This window comes from Centropristis striata, chromosome 1 (genome assembly GCF_030273125.1).
Source record: "Centropristis striata isolate RG_2023a ecotype Rhode Island chromosome 1, C.striata_1.0, whole genome shotgun sequence".
In the NCBI taxonomy this organism is placed as follows: domain Eukaryota; kingdom Metazoa; phylum Chordata; class Actinopteri; order Perciformes; family Serranidae; genus Centropristis; species Centropristis striata.
In genome coordinates this window covers 32007383-32034538 of record NC_081517.1, presented here as the reverse complement: position 1 = coordinate 32034538, position 27156 = coordinate 32007383, and the positions used below count along the sequence as shown (strand labels likewise).

At 41.0% G+C, this 27156-nt stretch overlaps 1 protein-coding gene across 1 annotated transcript in view; it reads left to right on the top strand.

Moving 5' to 3' along the window:
- Positions 1–27156, top strand: part of adgrl3.1 (adhesion G protein-coupled receptor L3.1) — a 140219-nt gene that overhangs the window by 32586 nt on the left and 80477 nt on the right. The window contains exon 4 of the mRNA XM_059338568.1: positions 7545–7758. Coding sequence (XP_059194551.1) covers positions 7545–7758 — 214 coding nt within the window. The remainder of the gene's footprint in view (positions 1–7544; positions 7759–27156) is intronic.

Below are 27156 nucleotides of genomic sequence, written 5' to 3'. Positions count from 1 at the left end.
CACATGTTGGAATAGAAAACAAGATGCTTTAACTTGTTGCCAGGTTACGGTTAGTGAGCCCTGAAAGCATCTATTATTTTTCCTATCCACTTTAGACAAAAGCTTTGACACAGTGTTGACAGCAACATGGATGAATTTAACCTATACTGTTGATCACATGACAAATTAGACAAGGGTTAACTAGCTCACACACCTGGTTTTCCTTCCGCCTCACTTCCGACGCCCCACCAGCATTGGATGGAAAAATAATAGACACGCCAAGGAAACTGCATGCAAAACTCCTATCCTCCCAGTGAAGCTGAAACAGATACAACAACAGGTTTTTGACATGCCACAGCAGGAAAGGCACGGGTGTAAATGATTAGATTACTGATACCTGATATCCATTTATTTGCTTCAGGGTCCTGGTATTGTGCATGCTGTCACACTGTCACGCTGTCTTTACTGGGATGTCTGAATAGAAGAGAACCGTTGTCAATGTTATTAGTGACACCTGTGCTTTTCCTACTACGGCAAGTCTGCAGATATGAAGACATATTGCTGTAGTTTTCTTTTGTTTGTTTTTGCTTTTTTTGCAAAAAAATACAGTTTCAAAGCTATATTTCTTCTTGTGGTCACCTGGGATGAAACTGCACTCTCTAGCAGCCATGTATCCAATTAGAAACATATTTTTACATGCAGGGATTTTCTATAAAGTTTGGTTTCATGTGTTCAGGTTTACTTTATTTGCCCACAACCGCAAATTCATGTAATGACTGTACAGCTAGACTCCTCATACACCCCCACACACCCAAGACCTTGCTAGGAACACGGCAGCTGCAAAACCAAGGAAACACTTAACTCACCAACTGGTGTTCATTTATACATACCCTCTGTCTTATTGCAGTGCACATTTATATCTTCCTCTAGCTCCTTTATGCTCCCTCTCTCACACACACTTTACACAGCATGCACACTCACATACACAGTGCAGATGCAGCCCCAGTAGGCTGTCTGTATGTTTCCTCCTCTCCCCTGTGATGGTGGGCTTTGAAGACTCCTACAGGGAGCTCTGGCCCACTTGGACTTAATCCTATTAATGGCTGCTGTCAATCATACTGTTGTGAAGGAAAAAATGCTGCACACGTGCAGAAACATACATCACACACACATACTCGTTGTGTTGTGTTCACATGCCTGCTGACGCGCATGTGTACAGATGATACACTTTAGACGCAGAATACTGTACACCCACAGGGACACAGACCCTCCTTAAAAACACACACGCATAAACACACTCAAGCACACACAGGCAGCCACTTAGACACACAAACACCAAGGGCTTTGCTTTAACACCAAGAGATGAGTTTCAGTCAAAGGTATTTGCATCAATGTGTAAAGAATAAGTCGACATATGCAAATCACGCTGTTTATACTTAGCAAGGATTAGTTGAAACAAAGACAGTTTAGCTTGAGGACACACAGCAGCAAGCACTCCATCTTTTCCACTGAGCTGTGTCTTGTCATTATTTCAGGGTTATGTGAAGACAAATAAAAGAGAATAGGAAAGCATGGATTTTTGAAGAAAAATCTGAGAAAAAAAATGTTTTCTGGGGTTTAGAGTATATTTCTGGCATGGGTGCTGTTTAACCTGACAGGGTGGACTTGTTGATCATGTTGGTGCTTTTAGAGGTAAGGCTGCTGTTATTGTGATGCATTTTTCTTGTCAACACATGCAAGAAAAGACAACAATATATTAGTCAATTTCCCATTACTCTCTGTTCCTGTCCCTGGCACTCAGATCCTACGCCATTTGTTCCCCGTTTAAAACAAACATATTACAAGACTTTTTTTTCCTTAAAGCAGCAGGACATTGTAGTTTTTATTAAAAGTTACTCAAAGAGGAGTAAATATGACATTTTGTTGTGGACTATTTTAATCAGTGGTTTAATACATTTCAAAATAAGTACATAAAGTCATCCTAATAAAGAAACCAGTGCAATGATGTAGCCTATTCATGTGTTTTTAATAGTTTTTGAACGATGGTAGGAAAAACATCTGCACACTCAGTATCAGTGCAATATTCTTTTTATTTTATACTAACTTTTTAGTCCCAAGAGAAGAGGCCCATATTAAAGGGATGGTTCAGATTTTTTTTTAAGTGGGGTTGTATGTGGTACTTATAGTCAGTTTGGAGAAGCAGGCAGGAGTACCGTCACGGATGCTAAGCAATGTACTGCTGTGGACGGGGTCAGCTGCAAGATCTATTTTAGCCAGCGGTGGAAGAAGTATTAAGATTCATTACTTAAGTAAAAGTACTACTATCACACTGCAGAATTACTCCACTACAAGTAAAAGTCCTGTTTTCAAAACTTATTTCAGTAAAAGTACAAAATTACCAGCATCCAAATGTACTTAAAGTATCAAAAGTAAAAGTACTGGCAGAATGGCCCAACTTAGATTGTTTTATATATTCCAAAATATTATTGGATTATTATTTTTATTAAAAACCTGCATAATAATTTTAAATTGATTATATTTTGTGTTAATTTGTGTTAAATCTTGAACTGAAAAGTAACTAAAGCTGGCGGCTAAATATAGTGGAGTAAATAGTACAATATTTGCCCCTCAAATGTAGTGAAGTAAAAGTATAAAGTTATATATGTGAAAATACTCAAGTAAAGTATGTTCCACCACTGATTTTAACCACATCAACAAAATAAATCTATCAGTAAAAGTTTGTGCTATATTTGTAATGTTTTCACAGCTTTAACTTGCCCATCAAACAGTCTTTTCTGATGGGGAACTGAAGCTGTTATCTATCTCTCTTCAAAGCCACCAGACCCATTGGGATTTGGTGGCTTTGGTCTACCGCTGCCTCAATTGGTTAGCTATGTTATTGTGTGACTAAAGGTTTAGTGAGAATTCACCAAAGTCACACAGTAACACAAACAACCCGATGAAGGCAACGGTAGATCAGCAACTCCCCTGCTCTGTAAGGTAAAATTACTGTTTTTGTCAAAGGAGTCTGGTGGCTTTGAAGAGAGAGTAATAAACTCAAATATGATTTGCTGCTGCCCCCATCCACAGCAGTTCATTTCTTCTGTGTCAATACACCTGCCTGCTTCTCCAAACTGGGGGCGTGCCGACCGCCATGTACTGTTGGAAATACACAGACTATGTATAAATATCTCATACAACCCAACTTAAAATAATCCAGACTGCCCCTTTAAGTGCAATAAGCCTTCACTTATTGAGCACTGATCTTTACATACTTGACATAAATAGTAACAATGGCGCTTTAAAGCATAGAGGAAAAAGCTTTGGCTGCACAGGCAGTATTTGTTAGTAGGATCATGGTTGGTTCTGTTTGTTTCAGGGGATTTATTTACAGCAAGAAAAACATAAAATATCACCAACTTTATCCTTTAAAATATCTGAAAAATGTGGTGGGCTTTTTTCTAACCCAGAAGACCCACATTGCAGACACCATCTGTGGCCAAACGCTTTGGCAGTTCAAGTGAGAGATCACCTTTTAAATCTCTCTCCTCTTCCCTCTCACCCTTTCCTTCTCCTTCTTTCCATCTATCCACCTCTTTCGCCACTCTCTTGTTCTTGGCCCAAATGTAAAAATCAATATCCTTTTGTTTCAGCCCCCCGAGGCAATGAGAGTGTCTGAATAAGATTGTCTGTACTGGCTGCGGCTGCCAAGTTTCTGTCACCACTTACACAACTAATGACAGACACATTAACATGCACTTGCCAACACGTTACTGCACGTGTGTATTATTACGTGAGTTTATCAAAAAGTATTGTGTGACAGCACATGCTTGTTTATAAAAAAACAAAAGGTGAGAGGAATATGTTTGGTGTGAGATTTTCAGAGGCGGGCTAAACACAGTGCATGTTTTATAGGTGAGACAGCTGATAAAAATAGATGAATTAAACGGTGACAGATGAGACAGGACGGTGTGTGCAAGTCAGAGCCTTTACTGAAGACAGACAGGCTTTTAATTGGAATACAGATAGACCCCTTTTTGAATTGTGCGTGTGAGTGAGTGTGTGTTTGTGTCATAATGCTCTCTTTATGCCCAGCGGGGACCCTGTAAGGCAACACTGTAAGACATCTGATCCAAAGCCAGTCTAGACAGCTGCCTTACAATACGGCGTATTGATCCGCTCACGCTTCAATTAACCCTCTCTTCAAAATTTACATTCACGCTCACGAAGGCGGACATGATGCAGCTATTGAAATACTAATAAACTAAGACTCATATTTACACAATAAGGACCCACTGCCCTTAGCGCTCGCCTCTCACACACACACAAAAAAGTCCTTCAAACCCTCAGCCACAACTGAGACACACATCCCATCTGAATGTGTGCTTAAAGTCTAATCATAGCCTGCGGTGATATACGTGTGTGTGTGTGTGTGTGTGTGTGTGTTCATTAGAAAGGACATTTTCAGTAAATGTCACTTATATATCAGTCTTATCTCGAAGCTAGCGCCTGTCATTATCGATGTAGTGGCCTCAGGTAGCAGCACCACACAGATTTCTGCCTCTACATGTCATCACTCATGTGTGTGTGTGTGTGTGTGTGTGTGTGTGATGTGGTGAAGGGCAGTATTAAGTAGAGCCTGGGCAGAGTGTCATTGAGCTCATTCAGATTCTTTGCTGCATTCGTGTAACCATGACGCTCCTCCAGCCAATGAGAGCGCAGAGGGAGGGAGGACAGGGTTGCTATGGTTATCCTGACAGGGAGAGCAAGGAAGGTGGTGCTGTGCCTGCCTCACTTTTCAGGGATGTTGGAGGTGTGTGTGTTGAATTGCAGGTAGTCATCTGTATGTCACATGTGTGTGTGTGTGTGTGTGTGTGTGTGTGCGTGTGCATGTGTGCGTGCATGCGTGTGTGCTTTTAAGAAATTATTTGGAAGACCTTGACAAGATGATTTCTTCAATAAAATTTTTGAAGTGACAGAACAAGCACTCATGTTCACTGGACCTGCAGCCACAAACCACACACTTATCTGTATATTCGACAGAGACAATGCACGTTATATATATTGCAACAGATTTAGATTATCTTAAAATCTCACATGATGTCCTTGGTTGGTGCGAGCCAGTGACACAGTATGAAACCAAACACAATAAAATCCACATTATAATTACTGTACAGCACAGCAGGGTGAGGTGATTACCAAACCGAACAACACAAGTGAACACCTCAGCTGATAACCTATCTCTCTATCAAGGGACAGTGGCGGCTGCTCCCAGGGCTCGCTGCACTCAGGAACAGAGAATAACAACATCCAACCTACACCACAACAGCAGAAGTCCCTGGGAACATTAAGCCCCGTACCATCAATGTCCCAGCACTCTACTATAATCACAACACAATAGTGTGTTAATAAACATATATTATGGACAAATAGAAAAGCCACATGCTATGCTATTATGTTAATGCAGTCACTGCAGATGCATGTTTTTTTGTTTGGTTTCTGGATGACAGTGGAGGTTTTTGGAATAGAAGCAGAAGCTATGTCAGGTTTGTACTGCACAGATAATAACTGCTAGCAGGTTAAGATAGGGTAACAGAATGTAGATTCGTAGGATTTGTTGTCATAGGTCAGAAAAGATAAAATAACTCCAGCATGATCTTTTAACACATTAAAAAAACAATAACACAAATGTCTCAATGTTCCCCAGAAACATACGTACTTACAGCAGGAACCTTTTTCACAGCAGACATTTTGACTTGTCACAGCAGGAAAAGCAAATATGTCATTGATAACATTATCTCATATTCTGTTCATATACAAATTTGATACAGTTTCTGTATTATTTTGGATAACTTCTATGCAGTATTTACTGGCACACAAATGTGCCATCTAAAATACCAATAAACAGACATTACTGCATTCCATGAGCTGGTTTTAGGGTCCAGATATTTTGTGTGCTGGCTCAGGCTGTATTCAGTACCGCCTACTACATACTACAGATCTTAAATCAATTTATTTGATAATATGCACCATCTCAGCTTGTCTTGACATTACGAATCAGTGGTGGAAGAAGTATTCAGATCCCTTACTGAAGTAAAAGTACTAATACCACACTGCAGAATTACTCCACTACAAGTAAAAGTCCTGCATTCAAAACTTACTTAAGTAAAAGTACAAAAGTATCAGCATCAAAATGTACAAATGTAAAAAGTATCAAAAGTAAATGTTTCTTTATGCAAAATGGCCCCACTCAGATAAATATTCCAAATATAGTATTGTATTATTATTTTTGATGCATTTATGTAAGCACCATTACTGTCATCAAGGTAGGGTTAATTTGAGCTACTTTATGTGATTTAATTTTGAATTGATCATGTTTTTTATATAATCTTGACCTGAAAAGTAACTAAAGCGGGCAGCTAAATGTCGTGGAGTAAAAAGTACAACATTTCTAAAATGTAGTGAAGTAGAAGTATAATGTTACATATGTGGAAATATATGTTCCAATAATCATACTATTCTATTACATTATATTAAATTATTGTTTTATTATCTCACCTATAGTGTTCATATTCTAAACTATAGTGTTTTCATATTTCTACCACTGTCTTGATCTTGATGGATGGATACATGATGGAACTGAGCCATGCTTAATTAAATTTGTGTCACCTGTGCTTTTCCTAATATGACAAGCTGAAAACGTCTGTCTTAAGAAATGTCTGAAGTGTGATGGCAGCACCTACTGCTATGTGAGGCATCCCGGAGGCAGACTATATTCTCTTGAAGCACATTTCTAAATAATTTATATATGCATTTTTTGGGGTTGCAACGTGTGTGGTCTTGTAATTTGACGGGACTATTAAGAACATATGCCTTCTCATATCCATCTATGCACCACAGGTGAGAACTGTAATGCAGAAGCTGTTTCCCTCCGTGAACATTGCCAGACATTCGGGTTATAAGATAACTACACTTAATTAGTCAATGGCAGCTTGATTGCTGTTTGGTCTTGCAGATGTTTCATCATCCAAGAGCCTTCATCAGTTCTATTCATTAAACAAGCAGGGAAGCAAAGCAACAGCAGTAAAAAGATCTGCGACAGATCAGCAGCTTCAATCTCATTTGAATTAATGACATGGTCCCTATTACAGTACAGTAAGACTGGATGTATGCACCGAATTCGCAACTTCTGAGAATAATTATGCATTGCCATATTTGAATAATCTTTGCAGCACTAAATGCCTGTTGAAACTGCCAGGCAATTACTCTTTATCTAAAGTGATGTCTAAAACTGCTAACTGCAAAACAGTAATTACCAAGTTGCTTCAGTTGAGACAGTGGACATGCCCTTATGAATAATTTTCTCTGATGCTATTGTTTTCATATAGTGTGGATAATTAGTCTATATGACAAGGGTACAAATGCAGTCTGAGCTGAACACAATCTGTGCTTGTACAATTTAGTCATCTAGTGCACTTATTTTAAAGTCTAGTATGGAAGTATTTCAGCAGGAGAGACAGTTATCATATTGGACTTTGTATTAATGTGTGTGTTTGTGTGTCCAGCCTACGCCCGTGCCCCTATCCCCATGGCAGTGGTGCGGAGGGAGCTGTCCTGTGAGTCCTACCCCATCGAGCTGCGCTGCCCGGGCACGGACGTCATCATGATCGAGAGCGCCAACTACGGACGCACCGATGACAAGATCTGTGACTCGGACCCCGCCCAGATGGAGAACACTCGGTGTTACCTGCCTGACGCGTACAAGATCATGTCACTCCGGTGAGTGTGTGTGTGTTTGTTTGAGTGCTAACGTGTCTGATGCTTCCACCGAGCTCTTGTGGAGAAAGATTATCCAAAGTCTCCAATTTTGAGAGGACTGACGAAACACGAAATAATTAATCCTGTGCATTCCTTAATTACGTTTGTCCCCTGATATGGCTTGTTACGAAATGTACAAGGCTGACTCACGGCAGAAAGAGCCAAAAATGGCAGCCCTTTGAATTGTTTTCCTTATTTACACAGTAGAAAAGACAGCTCTCAGTCCCAGAGATGCTACTTTCACAAGGTGTGAAGTGTCAACTGCTCATTTAGTATTCATCCTGCTAAAGTATCAATGTCAAGTTCTGCATTACTCACAGGTTAACCAACTCACAAAGTTGACAGCAACAACAAACACAAAAGTGCAGCACACCTGTCAGATGTCGTATAATGGGAAAAGGGGAAAGCTGATGGTAAATCTGCAGAAACCAGCGTAACCTGTGAGCCTCACCCTGTGCAGTTCTGCTGCTCTCAGTTCCTATACAATGCAATACAACTGTAGAACCTTATCACACAATGGAAATTACTCAGGTAACACTTCCTCTCCAGCTGGCCAGGGTGATAGCCTCCTCTCCTGTCAGTGCTGTTAGGAGCACAGCAGCTGAAGCCAGGAGGAGTGCTCAGCAGAATTAGCAGTATATCATTGAACTAGTGTAACATTGAGGGTTACAATATGTGCTAAGGTTTGATTTTCAATTATAGTATAAAAAATCCCTGACATTTTCACTGTACTGCTGTGAGATGCCAACAGAACCATTAACACATGCAGCTCACAATTAAGCACAAGACTTGATAAAGGTAGGAATCATGTTAAAGTGGCTAACTGATTCTTAGGAGGAGACTTATCAGCTTGATAGAATATGTAAATTTGATTCAACGATTGTAGAGAGCAGCATTCGTAACTGATACAGTATAAAATGTTGTAGATGTTGTATTGGGTACACCAGTTACTTTGTAATTGAATAGCATATCATATTTGTTTTGAGGAAGTTATATTCACTAATGAGCAATGATGATCTATTTAAAGGAAGGAAGGAAGGAAGGAAGAAAGAAAGAAAGAAAGAAAGAAAGAAAGAAAGAAAGAAAGAAAGAAAGAAAGAAAGAAAGAAAGAAAGAAAGAAAGAAAGAAAGAAAGAAAGAAAGAAAGAAAGAAAGAAAGAAAGAAAGAAAGAAAGAAAGAAAGAAAAAAAGAAAAGTACCTATTTTTGGCTTGAGAAGGCCTTATAAATGCAAAAGTCTGTGAATAAGTTAATGAGTGACACCATTGGTCAAAGTGAGTAATGACGTTTGAGTTGCTCTTTCAAAATAAATTGACGTGATGAGACTGCCATATAAATATAATTCTATGCAGACAGCTCTAGTTATTTGTTGTCTGTTGTCTATGTATTGATTTTCTGTGATTTTCCAGATTTTCCTGATAGCTAACTGCTTATTGCAGCTACAGTCATATAGCTCAGTGAGCTGTGTTGCTAGGACTACTTGCCGGTGCCCAATCTTGAATCTGCTCTCGGTCAGGAAAACTGGTTCCAGAACGGCACCAACTCTTTACTGGTCTTGAACCATGAACCACTAATGTCAGCGACTGGGGGGAGGATTATCATGACCAACAAGACCAACTAAAATGTGCATCATTCACTTATTTGATTTGTTTAACTGCAATGTGATTGAAAAGGGCACTAGTGCTAGCGGGCTAATGTTAGCTTACAACAAAGTCCATGTTACGTTCAGTGTTAATGAGAACGTAATCGCTGTCCATAGCAACCAAGATGAGCAGCACAGATGTGTTGTACATGCCATGTTTGGATGCCAATATAGGCTCGCAAAGCCAGGAGCAACATTTGAAAATTAAGTCAGCTGTTGTTGTTATTATGCTTGCCGAGAGGGTGGAGACATATAAAGACGTAAAAAGTGACATAATGGTGTGGCTCTAGAGCCTTTGGAGAAGCAAACAGGTTCTGAGCTGGTTGGCAAGTTGAACCAACTGTGAACCAGCTCCAGCATCAGCCCAGGAAAAGAACTAGGTTCGCGTTGGTCAACAAGGGGTATTGGAGGACCTGTGGAGTGTGACTCTTGGTAGCAAAGGAACTTTCAATCAGTTGGAGGAGGTTATCTGGCCCGGGCTACGTAGGTGGCTGGGAATACTGGTGAGGAATGTCAAATGGCCACAGTTAAGCATATTGATAGTTCATTGATTGATACATTGATTGTTCCAGCCTTATACAAGGTTTTGACCTGATTTTGTTTGGTTGCAAGATGTGATAATGATGTCTGCCCCTGCCAACATACTCTCATACCTCCTCTTTCCTCACTTGAAGGGACATTTTCAGCCCCCCCTCCCCCATGTTTTTGTGTCTAAATGACTAATGGGGACAACAATTTTTGAAATTGGTCCAGTATTGAGCGAGAAAACTGCAGCCAACAGTCACAAAAAAAGGCTGCAATGTTATCCTTTGGTTTGATTTCAAACCATCGTCCACTAACAGTGCTTGTTTTTGCCACTGACAGGCACAGGTTTTTATTTGAAGTGTCTGACAACATTATGGAAAAGATCCTGCAGCAAAATAAAATGTGTTTCTTTACCTTTCACTTGATCCAGCCTGTTTGATATTGGGTCAAACCAAGTCTCGCTCAAGGAAAAGTCTCATTCTAAAATCTCGCGAGGCGACTTGTTGCCAGAAGACAACAGTGGAAGGAGAGGGGAGTGCTGGGAAGAGTTTTCTGTTTTAAAGTACAGGAAGCATAGCTTGGTGTTATCTAAAAGATTTTCAATTTCATGGCTGAATATTTAGCTGATTTCAATGACAATGGGGAAGAGGCCCCATAAGATTTCAGACAGAAACTTCTCCTTGAGAGAGACTTGATTAAAGACACAATGGCAATCAGATTTCATCATGCAAAAGGTAAAGAAAATGTTACAATTCTCTGCAGGGTGCTTTCCATAATGATGTCAAATACTTTTAATAATCAGAGCTTGTCGAAGGCAAAAACAAGCATGCTTAGTGGATGTTCCTTGTTGTCGGCTGTTGTCTACAGTGCTTTAGTTCAAAAACTGCTGTAACTTGGGAAAATTGGGTCTAGTTTGGACAATACCAAAGTTTCCTTTAACTCTGGATAAAAAAATGTAAACACTAGTCAACATGTTAAGTTTTACTGGTAGTATCTTTAAATTATGAAGAAATGCTCTTTTGGTTTTGGGCCAGTTTATCTTTTATACCGCTGTGATCCTAACACTCTACAGTCCAAATTTTTTGTGTCGGGCAGGTATTAAGATGAGCACAAACCGTAAAATAATAGCAGAACAAAAATAGCGATGAGGGGAAAAGCAATGCGCTGTGTAATGAGAATGTCTGGATATAAATAATTCATTAATGTCACCATTAGTATCTCAATTTTTCAGATCACGTGTTGCCCTGACTTTGAGTGCTCTTTCCTGGTGTCCCATTATTTCCCCTCTCATCTTTTTTCTGTCTCAATATTGCTGTCATCTTTCTCTCGCTCGCTCCTCTGTCTCTCTATCAAACCACCTGTCTGTGTCATGTGGCGGTGCTCTGATTGCAACTGCTTTGGCCTAGCTCTGTCTCTCTCACTATGGCAGCTGCAGCTTGTGTGGCCACTCTCCTACAGCCCTTGCCATCCATAATTTATACACATGCGCACACACACAGACGCAGATACACGCAGCATGTGCCACACGCAGCATACACTGCCCAGGGGCTACACCAGACTTTAAGCTCCAATTAGCAGAGCCAGAGGCCAAACTTAATCTTGAGGGATCCTCTGTGGAGGTGACTCAGACCGGAAACAACTGTTTATCACATATACTTCGATGTGTATGTGTGTGTGTTTGTTGTGAGAAGATGTGGGTGAGCCTTTGTGTGTGTGTCTGTACGCACAGCACTGTATGTGCAAAGACATGCACATGCACAGTGTGTCGTAAAAGCATCACATTAATGTGCACAGTGAATCGTGCACTTGTTAATGCGGTTTAAAGGCTGTGCTGGGTTTTTTTGCACACATTGCAGTGTGTTCGTGCATGCTTTTTTAGCTCTTTCCCATACTATCACACCCCTCTCTTCCTCAGTCTGTTTCAGCCTGTCTGGTTTCCACTCTCTCATTCCCTCTATGTCTGTATCGTCTCTGGTTTTCAAGCCCAGCTCAACTGGCTGATAAAATCAGAGCATGTTCCGCATGCCCAGTGTTTCCTCAGTATCACATTCTCTCTTTGTTTTCCTCCCTACCACTCTCCAAGGCCAGGGAGCGTACGTGTGTGTGTGTGTGTGAGCGTACGTGTGTGTGTGTGTATGTGCACGTATGTTTGTGTGTGTGGGTGCGCGCCCATACCACATAATTGGTCTTGATATCAAAGCCTCATATCTCCAGAGGGTCTCACAAGGCTTCTCAGGCAACCTAGAGAGGACCTGATATCGCTGCATTTCCCAGATTATCTCCCCATTGGGATACACTGGGTTGAAGGGGAAACGAAGCCGTGGCCATGAAAGTTACGCTTAATCTGTTTTAGCGATATACTGGCCTCAGTTCAATGACTCACTCTGTTTTATCGGGTTTTGAACTGAAATGCCTCTATTTCCAAATGGCTACTGAGCGTTGCGGTGCAGCTCCCTTTTTTTTTTTTAGGTTTTACCTTTATTATTTAATCAAGAATATGCACATATGTGTCCAGTTTGTATTGTTTTATTAGGCACACCCTAGTAGCTCAAGTCGCCTCTGCTACATTCTGTATGTTTTCCTAAAAAAAATTCAGTATCATTGTATTTTTCAAAGCAGCACTGTTGGCTACAGCCCGGGTGTGGTTGGGTTGAGTATACATTAAAGTGTCACTGGGGAGAGTTATATCAGGACAACAGAAGCATTCGACGGTTTGGGTTGTTCAATTCTGCACAGGGAGAGAGAGCTGCAAGCCAAAATGGTGGAATGCCTGCAAGTTATAGCAATCTATTGACATAAAAGTGACTTGATGGCTTCTACAAAGATGCTTCACAATGCACTCCTTGTCCCTTACTGATACTTGAGTGCTTCATGGACCGAGTACCTTTCAGCGCACTCTCTCTCATTCTCTCCCCTCGATCTCACACACATGCATTCAGGCACTTGAGGCTGTGAGTGCGGACACTCTAAAGAATGTGTAGACAGTGCACACAAACTCTGTTTTGCTACCTCTACTGCAGCTACCACGTTAGAAAATTACTTCTAGACTTCAAACAGACCCCCCCCTCCGAAACCTCTATACCGCCTCTCCCACCTTGTCACCTTGTTTACCCTTGTCCCTTTTTTCCCCTCTACTGCACCCCCTTTTTCCTCTCCTTTCCCATCCCCTCTTGAAGAAGTCCCTCAACACAAAGCGAAAGCACTTTGACAAGAAAGACAAGGGTAGGGAGTTGTTTCCCCTTCTCTGCCGCTCCCCTTTTCTCCTTGGCGTTTGGAAGTGTTAAAAACACGTTTCATTTATTATTATTCTATCTGTCTCACTCTTGATATCTCCATTTTTTGTCACTCCAGCTTTTTCTCCCCTTTTCTCATTTCTCAAATTGCTTCTCACCCCCTAGTTCTCACCCTCTCTGTCACTTTTCTTTCTCCCCTCACCATCTGTTTTAGTTTTCATCGTCCTTTTCTGTTTTTCCATTCACTTTTTCCCCCTTCTCCAGCTCAAGGGGGAAAGGTTGATTTGAGAATAAAGTGCAGGGGTTTATTGGGTGCAGACTGAATTTTACTCTATGTTTTCTATATTCTGGCTCCATCTTGGCCAAATGCACCACAGCTTAAGGCCTGAGAGACATCCAAAGTCTCTAGATCAACCCCCATGCTGCCTTCAGGGGCCCTGGGGAACATATAGGTGTATGTTCACTGTAAACACACAACTTTACACCAGCCCTGTGTGTGTGTGCATATGCCGAATGAATATACATGCATGCATTCATGAACAGGCTTACTTGCTCATGCATGCATGCTCACACTCACACACACACTTTTGAGAGAGTTGCTCATCAGTTCTCGAGCTCGGTCAACTTCTTCTGGCAGCCTGTCTCTTCAGAATGGAGTTTCAGCCTTCAAAGCACCAGGCTAGTGTGCTAGTGTGTGAACGCATGTGTGTGCGTGTGTGTGTGCACATGCGCACATTTCTGGTTGTATACTTTTGTATGGGAGTGCAAGCGTGCACACGCATGTTTGAACCATTCACGCGGGAGACTGTAAAGAAGCCTCTGAAGTTCTTTTGCTTTGACTCTCTGAATTATAGAAAACCACTTGAATCATAGACTGCAATCTAGTGCGAGCCATGTGCTGCAGTCCAGGACTGCGTAACCAGTGAACTATGTCATACAGTCTGTCACATTTTTTTCCAGCCATACCTGCACTTCATCTGTCTTCTGACTCTCTGTAAACACAGATGGAGGAGGAGAGAGAGGCAGTCGAAATAATGACAGACGCAGATAAATTAGTGCTCTAAACCTTACATAAATCGTACATTTTTGATCATTATTCCAGCCGAGTGACTCCAGTATAAAAACAATATTATCTGCTAAATTGAAGTTTTGCACTGAGGCAAAGTGAGGCTGTGAATACTGTGTGTTTTGTGTCAATGTGTGTGTGATGTCTCACAGAGGTGGACTCACCAGGATATTTAGAATAATGTCTTTCTTTAATACATCTCTCTCTGACTTTTTCTGTCTTAGTCTGTTCTTCTCTCCTCTCTCCATTAACTACCCTGTTTCCCAGTGAATGAGGTCATATCTGGAAATGTCCTACTTTGTGTGTGTGTGTGTGTGTGTGTGTGTGTGTGTGCATGTGTATGCGTGCTGCCACCCTCATATAGTCACCACGGTTACAGGAGATGCCCTGCGGCACCCTAGGGGCCCAACTGTCACCCTTGCTCAGTGCGGTAATTAGGGCCCACACACATGCATGCATATGTACACACACACACAGACACACACACACACACACACACACACACGCTCATATATCTAGAGAGAACCTGGAAGTGAAGATACTTTTAAAGATGGACAAATTCTGGCACACAGTCGGTTCTGAAACACATATACACAAACTTTCCCTCAGATTTGTGACAGCAATGAACACAAATGTTCAAATGAAAGCTCGTCATCACATGATATTATTGTCCCTTACTCACAGCTGCATTTTCCATCCACCCACTCACGGACCAATATATATTCACCCTGACTGACAGCTGTGCTGTACCCCCGAAACCTCTGTATATCCACATGTCAGAGTCTCCACTGTCTGACCCTTTTCTCCTGTCGCCACAGCTCTGCTAACCTTAGTTATCATGCTTCACCGAGCACCTAAGCTACATGGCTGCCTGAGAATGTTTTGAGAAAGGTCTAGACACCACACACACTCTGTTTCTCCCACATACACACACAAGCCTGACACATCCAGAGACTAGCATGTGAATCAGTGCCTCAGACATGTAGACAGTGACTGACTTCCTGACTGACTTGATACTTTGACATTGACACTGAAGCGCAAAACTAAACCAGGACACCAGGAGCGGCCCTGCTGCCCATGCAGATGTATGCATGAACATAACAGCATGCATTTTTTTTGTGCATCATGAGGTGAGGCTGACTAAATTCTACAAGACAGTGTCTCGGTGTGGCGTGGCTCCGTCGTCTCGGCGGCGATGGTGTCTCACACGCTTCTCTGCTTTCACCAACCAAAAGGGACAGCCCAGCTGTCTGAAATGCTACTCGTCTTTTAGCTTTTAGGGAGGATTTGGAGTTTGTGCAAGCAGGTGGTCTTGGATTAAACTGTGGAGAAAGAGGTGTCACATAGAGAAATGCGCACATGCACAGATGTAAGGCGGAGAGAAACACAGGGATGTCAGCACAGGAATGTTGCTAGGTGGAATCGGGAGGAAGACTCCCCGAGTGTGTCCTGGAATCGGACGACGTGGAAGTTGCCATGGTTACCAGTGGAAGAGGAGAGGGGAGGAGAGGAGAGGAGAGATGGCGGAGCTCAAAAACTATACTTGGCCGTGAGCCTGCCAGTAAGAACGAGGCCATAATGTGTTTGTGTGTGCATTATGTGTGTGCCTCTGTGTATGATAAGACAAACAATGGTATTAATAATTACTTTTTTTCTTATAAAACAGTTCAGTAACCTAAAAGATAATGTGCTGCAGAAAGAATTAATAGTTAAATATGATTTACTTCACCAACAAAATAGGTCAATTTTAAAGGCTGAAATACTTTGCGTCACATTTTCCCTTAGTTAGGATTTATACTTGGTTCATTACAGCTGATGTGGAATTTTTTATGTAGTTTTGATCTTAGAGGGGAAAAATTCAGATTGCTGACGGCTGATATTGTGGATTTTTGAGCAGAAATAAAAGTAGAGCCTTTCAATATGTATTGTGCACCAATATTTCACCAATTTGACTATGCATCGGCACTCAGAAGGCTGCTTTCTTAAAGTTATTATTTAACATTATTATATATTATACATACAACATGTTACATTGTAAACCAATTCTAGAAAAAATTATAAATAAAAATAAAATAAATAGCGTAATATTACTGATTGTTCAGTATTAGTCAACTGCTGATTATTTATGAAAAAGTAAATAAGAATAACATATATAGCTTAATAAATATCAGTGTATGTTCAGTATCAGTCAACTGCTAATCATTTCAAAAAATAAAAAAGAATAAAAAAATAAAAAGCTTAATGAACATCAGTGTATGTTCAGCATCAGTAAGTTGCTGACCATTAAAATAGAGTATAAATAAAAATAAAATGATTAGCTATCACAATTTCTAAATCTCCCCAAACATACTATTCTGCAATATATGTCCATATATGATATATGACAGGGAAGTCCAGTTTGCTTGACAGAAGTATCCAACAGAATATACATTTATTCATGATATACACAGTATATATACCATGTTGTATGTCAGAAATGAGTCTCAACATGTTCATACGGAATAGAAGAAAAATGTGGGAGAATGACATCCTCCAGCCAAATATTAATAATGTAACACATTTCAAAGCTTTTTCCCAGTAGGGAAAACAACATTATTTTACCTGTGGCTTGTCTGACAGGCTGTTTGAGAGCTGACAGAAACGCATTCAGGGACCGCAGAAGAGTGTGCTAGTGTTACTGTGTGTGTGTGTGTGTGTGTGTGTGTGTGTGTGTGTGTGTGTATGTATATATGTATGTGTGTGCTTGTGCGTATGTGTGTGGGAGAAAAAGAGAGACAGATCTGTCATTTCTTTATAAGTGTGGTGTGGTGCTGGCACAGAATGTGATGCGTCTGCTTTATACCCCATGGTAGACATATACACAGACTGACTCACACAAACACACAGACACCTGTCTTTTGCTCCCTTTCTTTTACCTCTGTCAATCACAATCCTTGCATCACTCTTCAATTACTTATTACTTCCCGGCTCCTCTGCATCCTTCTACAGCTTCTCCCTTTCTTTATTCTTCCTGTTCGGCATACATTCCCATCACTCCATTTGTCCATCTCCAAACAGCCCTACTGTATATATGTGTATAACCACATCAGGGAGCTAATAAAGCAGAAACAAGGCCAGGAGCAGCGGAATCTCATATGAGTGTGTGTGTGTGTGTGTGTGTGTGTGTGTCACAGAGAGAATGAGAGAGAGAGGGAGAGAGAGAGAGAGAGAGAGAGAGAGAGAGAGAGACAGAGATGGGGAAAGAGAGAGTGTATGGCTAGCCTAACAGCTTTTTATCCTGTAGCGAGATACAGTAACTATGCTCTGTCTGCTGTCAAATGGGTTTCCTGAACTCCCGCAGGACATAAAGAGCCCTGTGAAATCAGCTCTCCCTCTTCCTTTTGTTATTTTCACAAACTCTTTTATTTTATGTTTTTTTCCAACTGCTCGACTTCCTCTGCTTAATTTTTCCCAGTTTGGGGATTTGAACTTAATTTCTTTTCAGAATGTGCTAAAAGCTTATAAACTGGAAATATTTCTAAGCTCATTACAATACTGTATTTGATGGATAATTTGGACTGTTGTTCCAGTGTAGTTTTAATGATGCTATCTAGCAATAATGCTAGATAATTCTATCTATCTATCTATCTATCTATCTATCTATCTATCTCTCACTTGATTAAGAATAATTTTCAAAAGAAATTATAAAGCATATATAAATAGACATATACAATACACACATACTTACATACATACATGCAGATCTAAGAAATCTGAGATGTTATTATTGACCATATAACTGTGGATCATGACACTGAAAGACAATACATTTTCATATTGATAATTTAAGGATTTATACTATTTACAAAAAAACGAATCTCTCAAAGTCACTACATTTTAGACAGCAACGAGAAGGAACAAAATGATCACAAGGCAAACACATACATGTTAATGACTGTATTTCTCTCGTGCTTTTGTAGTAATAGCAACCGCTGAAAGTGCTTTTACACTACAAACTAGCATTCACACGCTGGTGGTCAATGCTAACATCAGTGAGATAAATATTCACCAAATTCAGACACCAATGGGACAGCATTGCGAGCAATTTGGGTTCAGTAACTTTTCCAATAGTACTACTTGTAGACTGCCATGGCCAGGGATCGAACCACCAACCTTCCAATCAGTGGATCACTGCCACCACAGGATGTGACACATAACTGAATATCACTGTACAGTTCAACATCGTTCAACATTTATTTTCCTCTTCATATTTCTGTTTCATATCAATTCAGTCTGTTGAGCTCTTCCAACCAGTCCCAACAAGTCTGCCTCATTCTGGTTTTTATGTATGAGTCCAACTGTCAACAGCAGAAAATGTTTTCCAGTTTGTTTTCTGCAAGTTAACTCACAGTGTGGGAGAACAAGCTGAGCAAAATAAAATGGTCACATTATGCGCGCCATTAGTCCATACTGCATGTTCCGACCGTTGAACAACTCTCAGAGGGAACTCCACCAAGAGATTCCTCAATATTCTGAACCATCAGTGTTCCAGCTGGTGTGAAGGGAGAAGCCAAAATATGTTCAATAATGCAGTTATGAAACATGTTGCAGTAGTAGTTCAAGACTGTAATCTCTGTTCTCAGATTTTTCGTTTTCCTTCAATACTGTAGGTAAACAGAAAGTTTAAAAAAGAAAGAAATTGAGGAAACATCTCGTTTGAAAATACCATCATTCACTATTCCCTATACAATAGAAACTCAATAAAGTCACACCTCTGTACTGCAACGCTCACATCTATAAATGTGAATGTGTGGGACTGTTAGCAAAACATAGCGTGCATACTATTGGCATAGTGTTTAAATGTCACATGAAGAATTGTGACTTTGAAATTACGTGGTGGAAGGTAAATATAGTGCACTATGGTAAACAGACAGTCTGTTAGTTCTTTGTTGAATGTGTTAGGAATTTGATGATAGAATATCATCATTACTCCACAACATTCTGTTATGTGTATTTATAGGGCGTTTTTTAATCATGATAATGATTAATCTTAATCTTAAAGACTTAAATGCTCAGACAGTTGTTAGCACTAATCATCTTTCAGAAGAATTTAGAGAGCCAAAGAGGAACTAGAACTTCTGTTCACTTAAGTAAGAAAACATCCCAGCAAACATCCTCACAAATCCCACTGGTATAAGTGACAACGCTAATAACTAAAAATATGGCCTTGTAACAGAGCATGTCTCAGCAGAGGAATTAACTATGCAGAATTTTTTAAACAGCAGAGGTTACAGCTTAAAAAAAAGGTTGTGTTGTTGCAACATGACCTGTGGAAATATTACTGTACTTGATTTTTATCAAACAGCAGCTCAGTATAATAAACATTATATTGGTTGTAACTCAGATGGTAGGGCTCATTAATCAGAGGGTTAGTGGTCCTGTCCACATGTGAAATTGTCCTTGAACAAGATATCGAGTATTGAGTCAGTATAATATGTATCACTATATCACAAAGTTATGATTGAACATTATCAAAACACTTAGTGTTTCAGATCTGGAGTGTCCCTGCAGCATTCTCGAATGTTTATCAGTAAGTTAATATCACAGAACAAGAAGAAGATATCCAGAATTCTAATTACATGGTTAATGTACTGGGTGACTGCCAGTGTTCTAGAATACATGCTATATATTTTTCTATATGTTGAGATACTGGGTGACCGATAGGGTTCTAGAATATTTGTCTATATGTTGAGATACTGGGTGACCGATAGGGTTCTAGAATATTTGTCTATATGTTGAGATACTGGGTGACCGATAGGGTTCTAGAATATTTGTCTATATGTTGAGATACTGGGTGACTGCTAGTGTTCTAGAATATTTTTCTATATGTTGAGATACTGGGTGACTGTCGGTGTTCTAGAATATTTGTCTATATGTTGAGATACTGGGTGACTGCTAGTGTTCTAGAATATTTTTCTATATGTTGAGATACTGGGTTACGGAAGCCCTGAACCGCAAGTGAAGAAAAAATTTTTTGAGATGTTATCTCGTTATTTCGAGATAGTATCTCGTAATAACGAGATAAAATCTCGTTATTTCGAGATAGTATCTCGTAATAACGAGATAAAATCTCGTTATTTCGAGATAACACACTTATGTAAAAAAAAAAAAAAAAAAAAAATTTTTTTAATTTTTTACTGTCAGATATTATCTCGTTATTTCGAGATACTAAGTCGTTATTTCGAGATACTATCTCGTTATTTCGAGATACTAAGTCGTTATTTCGAGATAACACACCTATGTAAAAAAAAAAAAAATATATATATTTTTTACTGTCAGATATAATCTCGTTATTTCGAGATACTAAGTCGTTATTTCGAGATACTATCTCGTTATTTCGAGATACTAAGTCGTTATTTCGAGATACTATCTCGTTATTTCGAGATACTAAGTCGTTATTTCGAGATAACACTTAGGCCTATGCTGTCTCAGTGAACGGACCGGGCTGTCCAGTCCCGGCTTCCTCGTGAGGAGATCCACCGCCTCGTCACGCTCGTGTCACAACACATCCAGAGGGCAACCCGCTGCAATTTTGCCCTCAGCCCGGAGGTGCAGCTCCTGGCCGCGCTGCGTTTTTACGCAGTGGGGAGCTTCCTGGAGGTGGTGGGGGACGGCACCGGCCTCAGCAAGGCACCGGTTTCACGGAGTGTGGCAGCCGTGACACCGATCCTCCTGCGCCATGCCCGGAGACACATCAGGATGCCCACCACGCGGGACGAGTTCCGCCAGTGGGGTATATATGCGTTAATGGCTTGATTACTGCTCGGATACACCTGTTAGCTGTGATCACACACACACACACACACACACACACACACACACACACGCACACGTAGCCTTATTGCACAGGTGTGTGGGGTGACTTAAGCGCTGATAAAGTGGTGGGTGATCGATTTGCCTGGCATCGATTGATTTATATTTCAGCACCACGGCGGTGGACAGCTCCCACTAAGAGCTTCTTAAGAAGCTTCTTTGGCGGGATCTTAAGAAGGCAGTTAAGAACGCATCTGGGAAACACCCCTATCTTAGCGCTCCTTCTAAGCCGAACCCTTCTTAAAAGCCTTCTTAAGTCCTTAAGAACGAGCGAATCTGGGAAACGCGAATTAATTCGAGATCTTGAGAAAACAAAACAATAGTGTAGTCCAGACGCGTAGCCAGTAACCCAGTAATGTATTTGTAACCCGGCCCGTATGGGATGAGCCTCTCCACACCCTGGGACTCTGCGTTGTGTTGTTTATGATGATGGAGGGCGGAGGAGGGACCAGTCGGACACGGGTGGTCGTTATATTGCGGCTCGGACCGCGTCGTGCTTTATTTCTCACAACGGCTGGCAGCTCAACCTTAAACAGTACCAGTAAACACTGGCGTGAGACAACAGAAAGATTAAAGGCTTGTGTTGTGTCCTTACTGATTTCCACAGTAACTGGTTGCCGGAGATCTGCGCAGTTTCTGTTACGCGTGAGCTGTCCGTGGTACTGAAACAACAACCGCCCTTAATGTGATAATTTTCTGTCTGATGCAGGTCTACGTTATGCTATACGTTAACACTTTATCGAGCCTACTGATTGGGTTCATCTGTAGTCGGCACTTTGTGCAATAAAATGATTTATTGTGCCGTGCGATAGAGCCGATACGCATGTTTTGTCTTTCCTGTTGTATTGTGTGCAGCCTTTATAGAGCTCTGTTGGGAGAGCTTGTGTGAAATATTATTTCTGCCTTCGCCACTGGTAGTATTCCCTCTGGGTCCAAAACGGATTGCACTACACACACAAAGTTTCTAGTGACCCGCAATCCTGCTGATCTGCATCTCTCAGTCATCATCTGGTATTCATGGAGACACCCGGTGGCGAAGGCAGAAATAATATTTCGGGTGGGCCAGTACAAAAGTGGATGGGCCATCTTTTCCCAGAAAAAGGACTCGTAAAAATGTAGAACTATAAAAATGACAAATATAGACAAACTGGAAAAATAGTGACTATTTTACTTTGCAACATTATGCATTACAAAGGAAATGACAGCAAAACACTGCCTCTAACACAAGCTCTCCCAACAGAGTTTTATAAAGGCTGTACACAATACAACAGTAAAGACAAAACATGCGTATCGGCTCTATCGCACGGCACAATAAATCATTTTATTGCACAAAGTGCCGACTACAGATGAACCCAATCAGTAGGCTCGATAAAGTGTTAACGTACAGCATAACATAGACCTGCATCAGACAGAAAATTATCACATTAAGGGCGGTTGTTGTTTCAGTGCCACGGACAGCTCACGCGCAACAGAAACTGCGCAGATCTCCGGCAACCAGTTAGTGTGGAAACCAGTAAGGACACAACACAAGCCTTTAATCTTTCTGTTGTCTCACGCCAGTGTTTACTGGTACTGTTTAAGGTTGAGCTGCCAGCCGTTGTGAGAAATAAAGCACGACGCGGTCCGAGCCGCAATATAACGACCACCCGTGTCCGACTGGTCCCTCCTCCGCCCTCCATCATCATAAACAACACAACGCAGAGTCCCAGGGTGTGGAGAGGCTCATCCCATACGGGCCGGGTTACAAATACATTACTGGGTTACTGGCTACGCGTCTGGACTACACTATTGTTTTGTTTTCTCAAGATCTCGAATTAATTCGCGTTTCCCAGATTCGCTCGTTCTTAAGGACTTAAGAAGGCTTTTAAGAAGGGTTCGGCTTAGAAGGAGCGCTAAGATAGGGGTGTTTCCCAGATGCGTTCTTAACTGCCTTCTTAAGATCCCGCCAAAGAAGCTTCTTAAGAAGCTCTTAGTGGGAGCTGTCCACCGCCGTGGTGCTGAAATATAAATCAATCGATGCCAGGCAAATCGATCACCCACCACTTTATCAGCGCTTAAGTCACCCCACACACCTGTGCAATAAGGCTACGTGTGCGTGTGTGTGTGTGTGTGTGTGTGTGTGTGTGTGTGATCACAGCTAACAGGTGTATCCGAGCAGTAATCAAGCCATTAACGCATATATACCCCACTGGCGGAACTCGTCCCGCGTGGTGGGCATCCTGATGTGTCTCCGGGCATGGCGCAGGAGGATCGGTGTCACGGCTGCCACACTCCGTGAAACCGGTGCCTTGCTGAGGCCGGTGCCGTCCCCCACCACCTCCAGGAAGCTCCCCACTGCGTAAAAACGCAGCGCGGCCAGGAGCTGCACCTCCGGGCTGAGGGCAAAATTGCAGCGGGTTGCCCTCTGGATGTGTTGTGACACGAGCGTGACGAGGCGGTGGATCTCCTCACGAGGAAGCCGGGACTGGACAGCCCGGTCCGTTCACTGAGACAGCATAGGCCTAAGTGTTATCTCGAAATAACGACTTAGTATCTCGAAATAACGAGATAGTATCTCGAAATAACGACTTAGTATCTCGAAATAACGACTTAGTATCTCGAAATAACGAGATTATATCTGACAGTAAAAAATATTTTTTTTTTTTTTTTTTTTACATAGGTGTGTTATCTCGAAATAACGACTTAGTATCTCGAAATAACGAGATAGTATCTCGAAATAACGAGATAGTATCTCGAAATAACGACTTAGTATCTCGAAATAACGAGATAATATCTGACAGTAAAAAATTAAAAACATTTTTTTTTTTTTTTTTTTTTTACATAAGTGTGTTATCTCGAAATAACGAGATTTTATCTCGTTATTACGAGATACTATCTCGAAATAACGAGATTTTATCTCGTTATTACGAGATACTATCTCGAAATAACGAGATAACATCTCAAAAAAATTTTTCTTCACTTGCGGTTCAGGGCTTCCGTACTGGGTGACTGCCAGTGTTCTAGAATGCTTGTCTATATGTTGACATACTGGGTGACTGATATGTTTGTCTGTATATTAGTATATTGAATGACTGCCAATCTTTTAGAATCTTTGTCTGTATATTAATATATTGAATGACTGCCAATCTTCTAGAATGTTTGTCTGTATGTTACTATATTGAATGACTGCCAGTCTTCTAGAATGTTTGTCTGTATGTTACTGGGTGACTGCCAGCATTCTGGAATGTTTGTATATGTAATGTTTTGTGTATAATGGTCATACTTTGTTCTGAAATGTTGGTATGATTTCAGAATGTTCTGGCAGCACAGTATATTGAATGTGTATGTAGGATGTGCAGATAGCATCTTAGAACGTGTGTATGTGTTAAGCATGTTCACAGTGTTGTAGATGACTCAGACAGTGTTGCGGAAAGAGGTTTGACTGTATTCGAATGTTGATTCCTGAGGACTGTGCCGAAGCTTTGTGCATCACTCACTCTCAGACACCTCTTTCAACTCATGAGGATTAGTTCCCAGCTCTCACTTGCTCTGTAATTATATAGTTCTTCAACACATCTGCACTCAAGCACATACACACATTCAGCCGGACGCACACACATGCTCGCAAATATTTATTCCGTCTTACATCTGCTCGCAGACACACGCATGTGCTCGTACATATGCACACACATACCCACACATACCCCCACACACACACACTTCATCAGCCAGCGTCAGCCTCATCAAATCATCAGTCAGTCAGTAATGTTTATATGAGGGATAGAGACAGAGACGGAGTGAAGGGAGGTCTGCCAAACAAAGTGAAAAACATCAGAGACAATAACAACAGCAGCACCCACTGCAGCATCGCAGCTTTCTCTTCCTCTGCCTGCCACAGCTCGGCTTTGTTAGTGAATAGTTTGTTTGTGTGTTTGTGTGCATGTTGCACGTTGCGGGGAAGAAAGCCAGCAGGCAAGGCGGTATCCAGGCCACTGCCTTGTTTTGATGTGGTCATGCTAATTAAAAAAAGGAGCTTTTCTGCCAACACCAAGAAAAACACACAGGAAAAAATATAGAGCTATTTCAATTTTTGAAAGAATGAAAAAAAGGTTGCAAAGGTGTGCTTGTGTGCGAGAGTGAGGTATGTGCATGTTCTACATCTACGTTCATCATGGGTCACGATACAGAGCCGAAGTGAATTGTGAATTTTTGCTGATGTCTTTATGTTTTGTTAGGCTGCTGGATAAACACATTGGCAGAGCGGGAATGAGAGTAAGAGAGAGAGAGGAGATGGAGGTACTGGGGACATAAGGGAGTCTTTTTTTGATCCGACTCAGACTACTGGCTCAGACAGAATGGTGACGTCAGCAGAGGCTTTACGAAGGATGGAGGGATCGAGGGAGAAACAGAGGGAGGCTGGAGAAGACGCCCTGAGGGAGGCAGGAATGAGAAAGATATTAAGGAGGGAGAGAGGACGGACTGAGAGAGAGAAAGAAGCAAGCAATAAGAGGCCTACCACATATATCTGGGTGTGACTTCGGAAACTGCAGCTAAGTGGGTTTAAGACAGATAAACGGACAGGGAAAAAAAAAACAGACAGTCAGAATGAGAGACAAAGAAGGAGGAACGGAGAGGAATAATTCCTTGGCGGGAAGGATGAAGACAAAGGCTGAGAAAGAAATTGCTTTATTATCTTGGCTTAGAGAGTGTGGGGTGAAGAAAAGGAAAGGTAGTGCAGACAAAAATAGACAGAGAAAGAGGGAGTGATAGCAGAGATAGAACGCGCTAGAGATTATGTCAAATCTTTGCTCTATACCCTCCATTTAAAATACCAGTCAATAACCTTCAGTGCTTTATGACTCAGCTGTGAAAGTCCCAGAGAAGTAAACCTTTTTTGCAGGAGAATAAAGTAAAAAATAAACACACACATATATACCCACAGTGAGTGCAAAACCTAAATTTTCTTCCTTTTACTCTCTTTGTACACATTTTACTCTTTCCTTTTTTCTTCTCTGCCTGTTCCCTGCACCACGGCTTTTTTCATGTATTGTATTTCACTTATATATGCATTCTGTTGGCTTTGTGCAATGACTTTCTGATGTCATGTGGTTTCACTGCCCAGTTCACTCGCATCCCTTTTTGTATGTTGGATATTTCTCCCCTTTTTTCTTCGGGAAGCAATATTTTTTAAGCCCAGCAAGAAACCTTTCTTGGAGTTAACAGTGTTCAGAGGCTTGTAATAGGAAGCAGGATTTGAGGTTGGCAAGGTAAAGTCAGGTTAAACTCTGGGTTTTTAGAGTGACAACCAAGCGGGCCGGAACAGTGAAGCCAATGTGGAAGTGCCTTAAACATGCATTCTTCCTAATTGCCATCAGGGGTCGACTACACTGGTTGCAAAAAAAAAACAAACAGTTTGAATGCATGTCAATAGCAGTATGACACTATATGACACACTTGATGTATTTCCTCAATAAAAAATCTCATAATGAGCATAATTGTTACTTACAAGTCTTTTTCAATACAGCATGGTGTTCTTTTTCTAAAATATGGTCTCATCTAGAGTGAAATAAAAGATGAAGCAGGGTTTGCTTTTGGTCATGGCTAACTTATGATTGAAAGGTTAGTAGTGCACTGTGTGCTTCATCTTAGAACTTACCTTTTCCTTGTGCTAGTTCACTTCATCAAGGTTAACTTTTAACATTTTGGTAATTTAAAAATGACTGTTGTCCCTTGCTAACCAAGCTAGCTACCTAGCGCTAGTGATGATGTAGCATCTTTCAGTCTCCCAATCCTATCTGCAAATGCATGGGTTGCAGAAGACAAATATAAAAAGATAAAATATGTAAGACTTCTTACCGCTTTAATATGTACAAGTACAAGTCATAAAGTCACATAGTCTATGACACAGGCAATGTGCTGGTTGTACTTCCTGCATTTAGCAGCTTAAACTGTGTTGTGTTTAGCCTGGATGATGTGTTTCAAAGATTTGTATTACTCTATTATAGTTGGCTCTTTGTTGTTAAAGTATGCTGATTGGTCAGAAGCTGCAAACACGACCCCTAC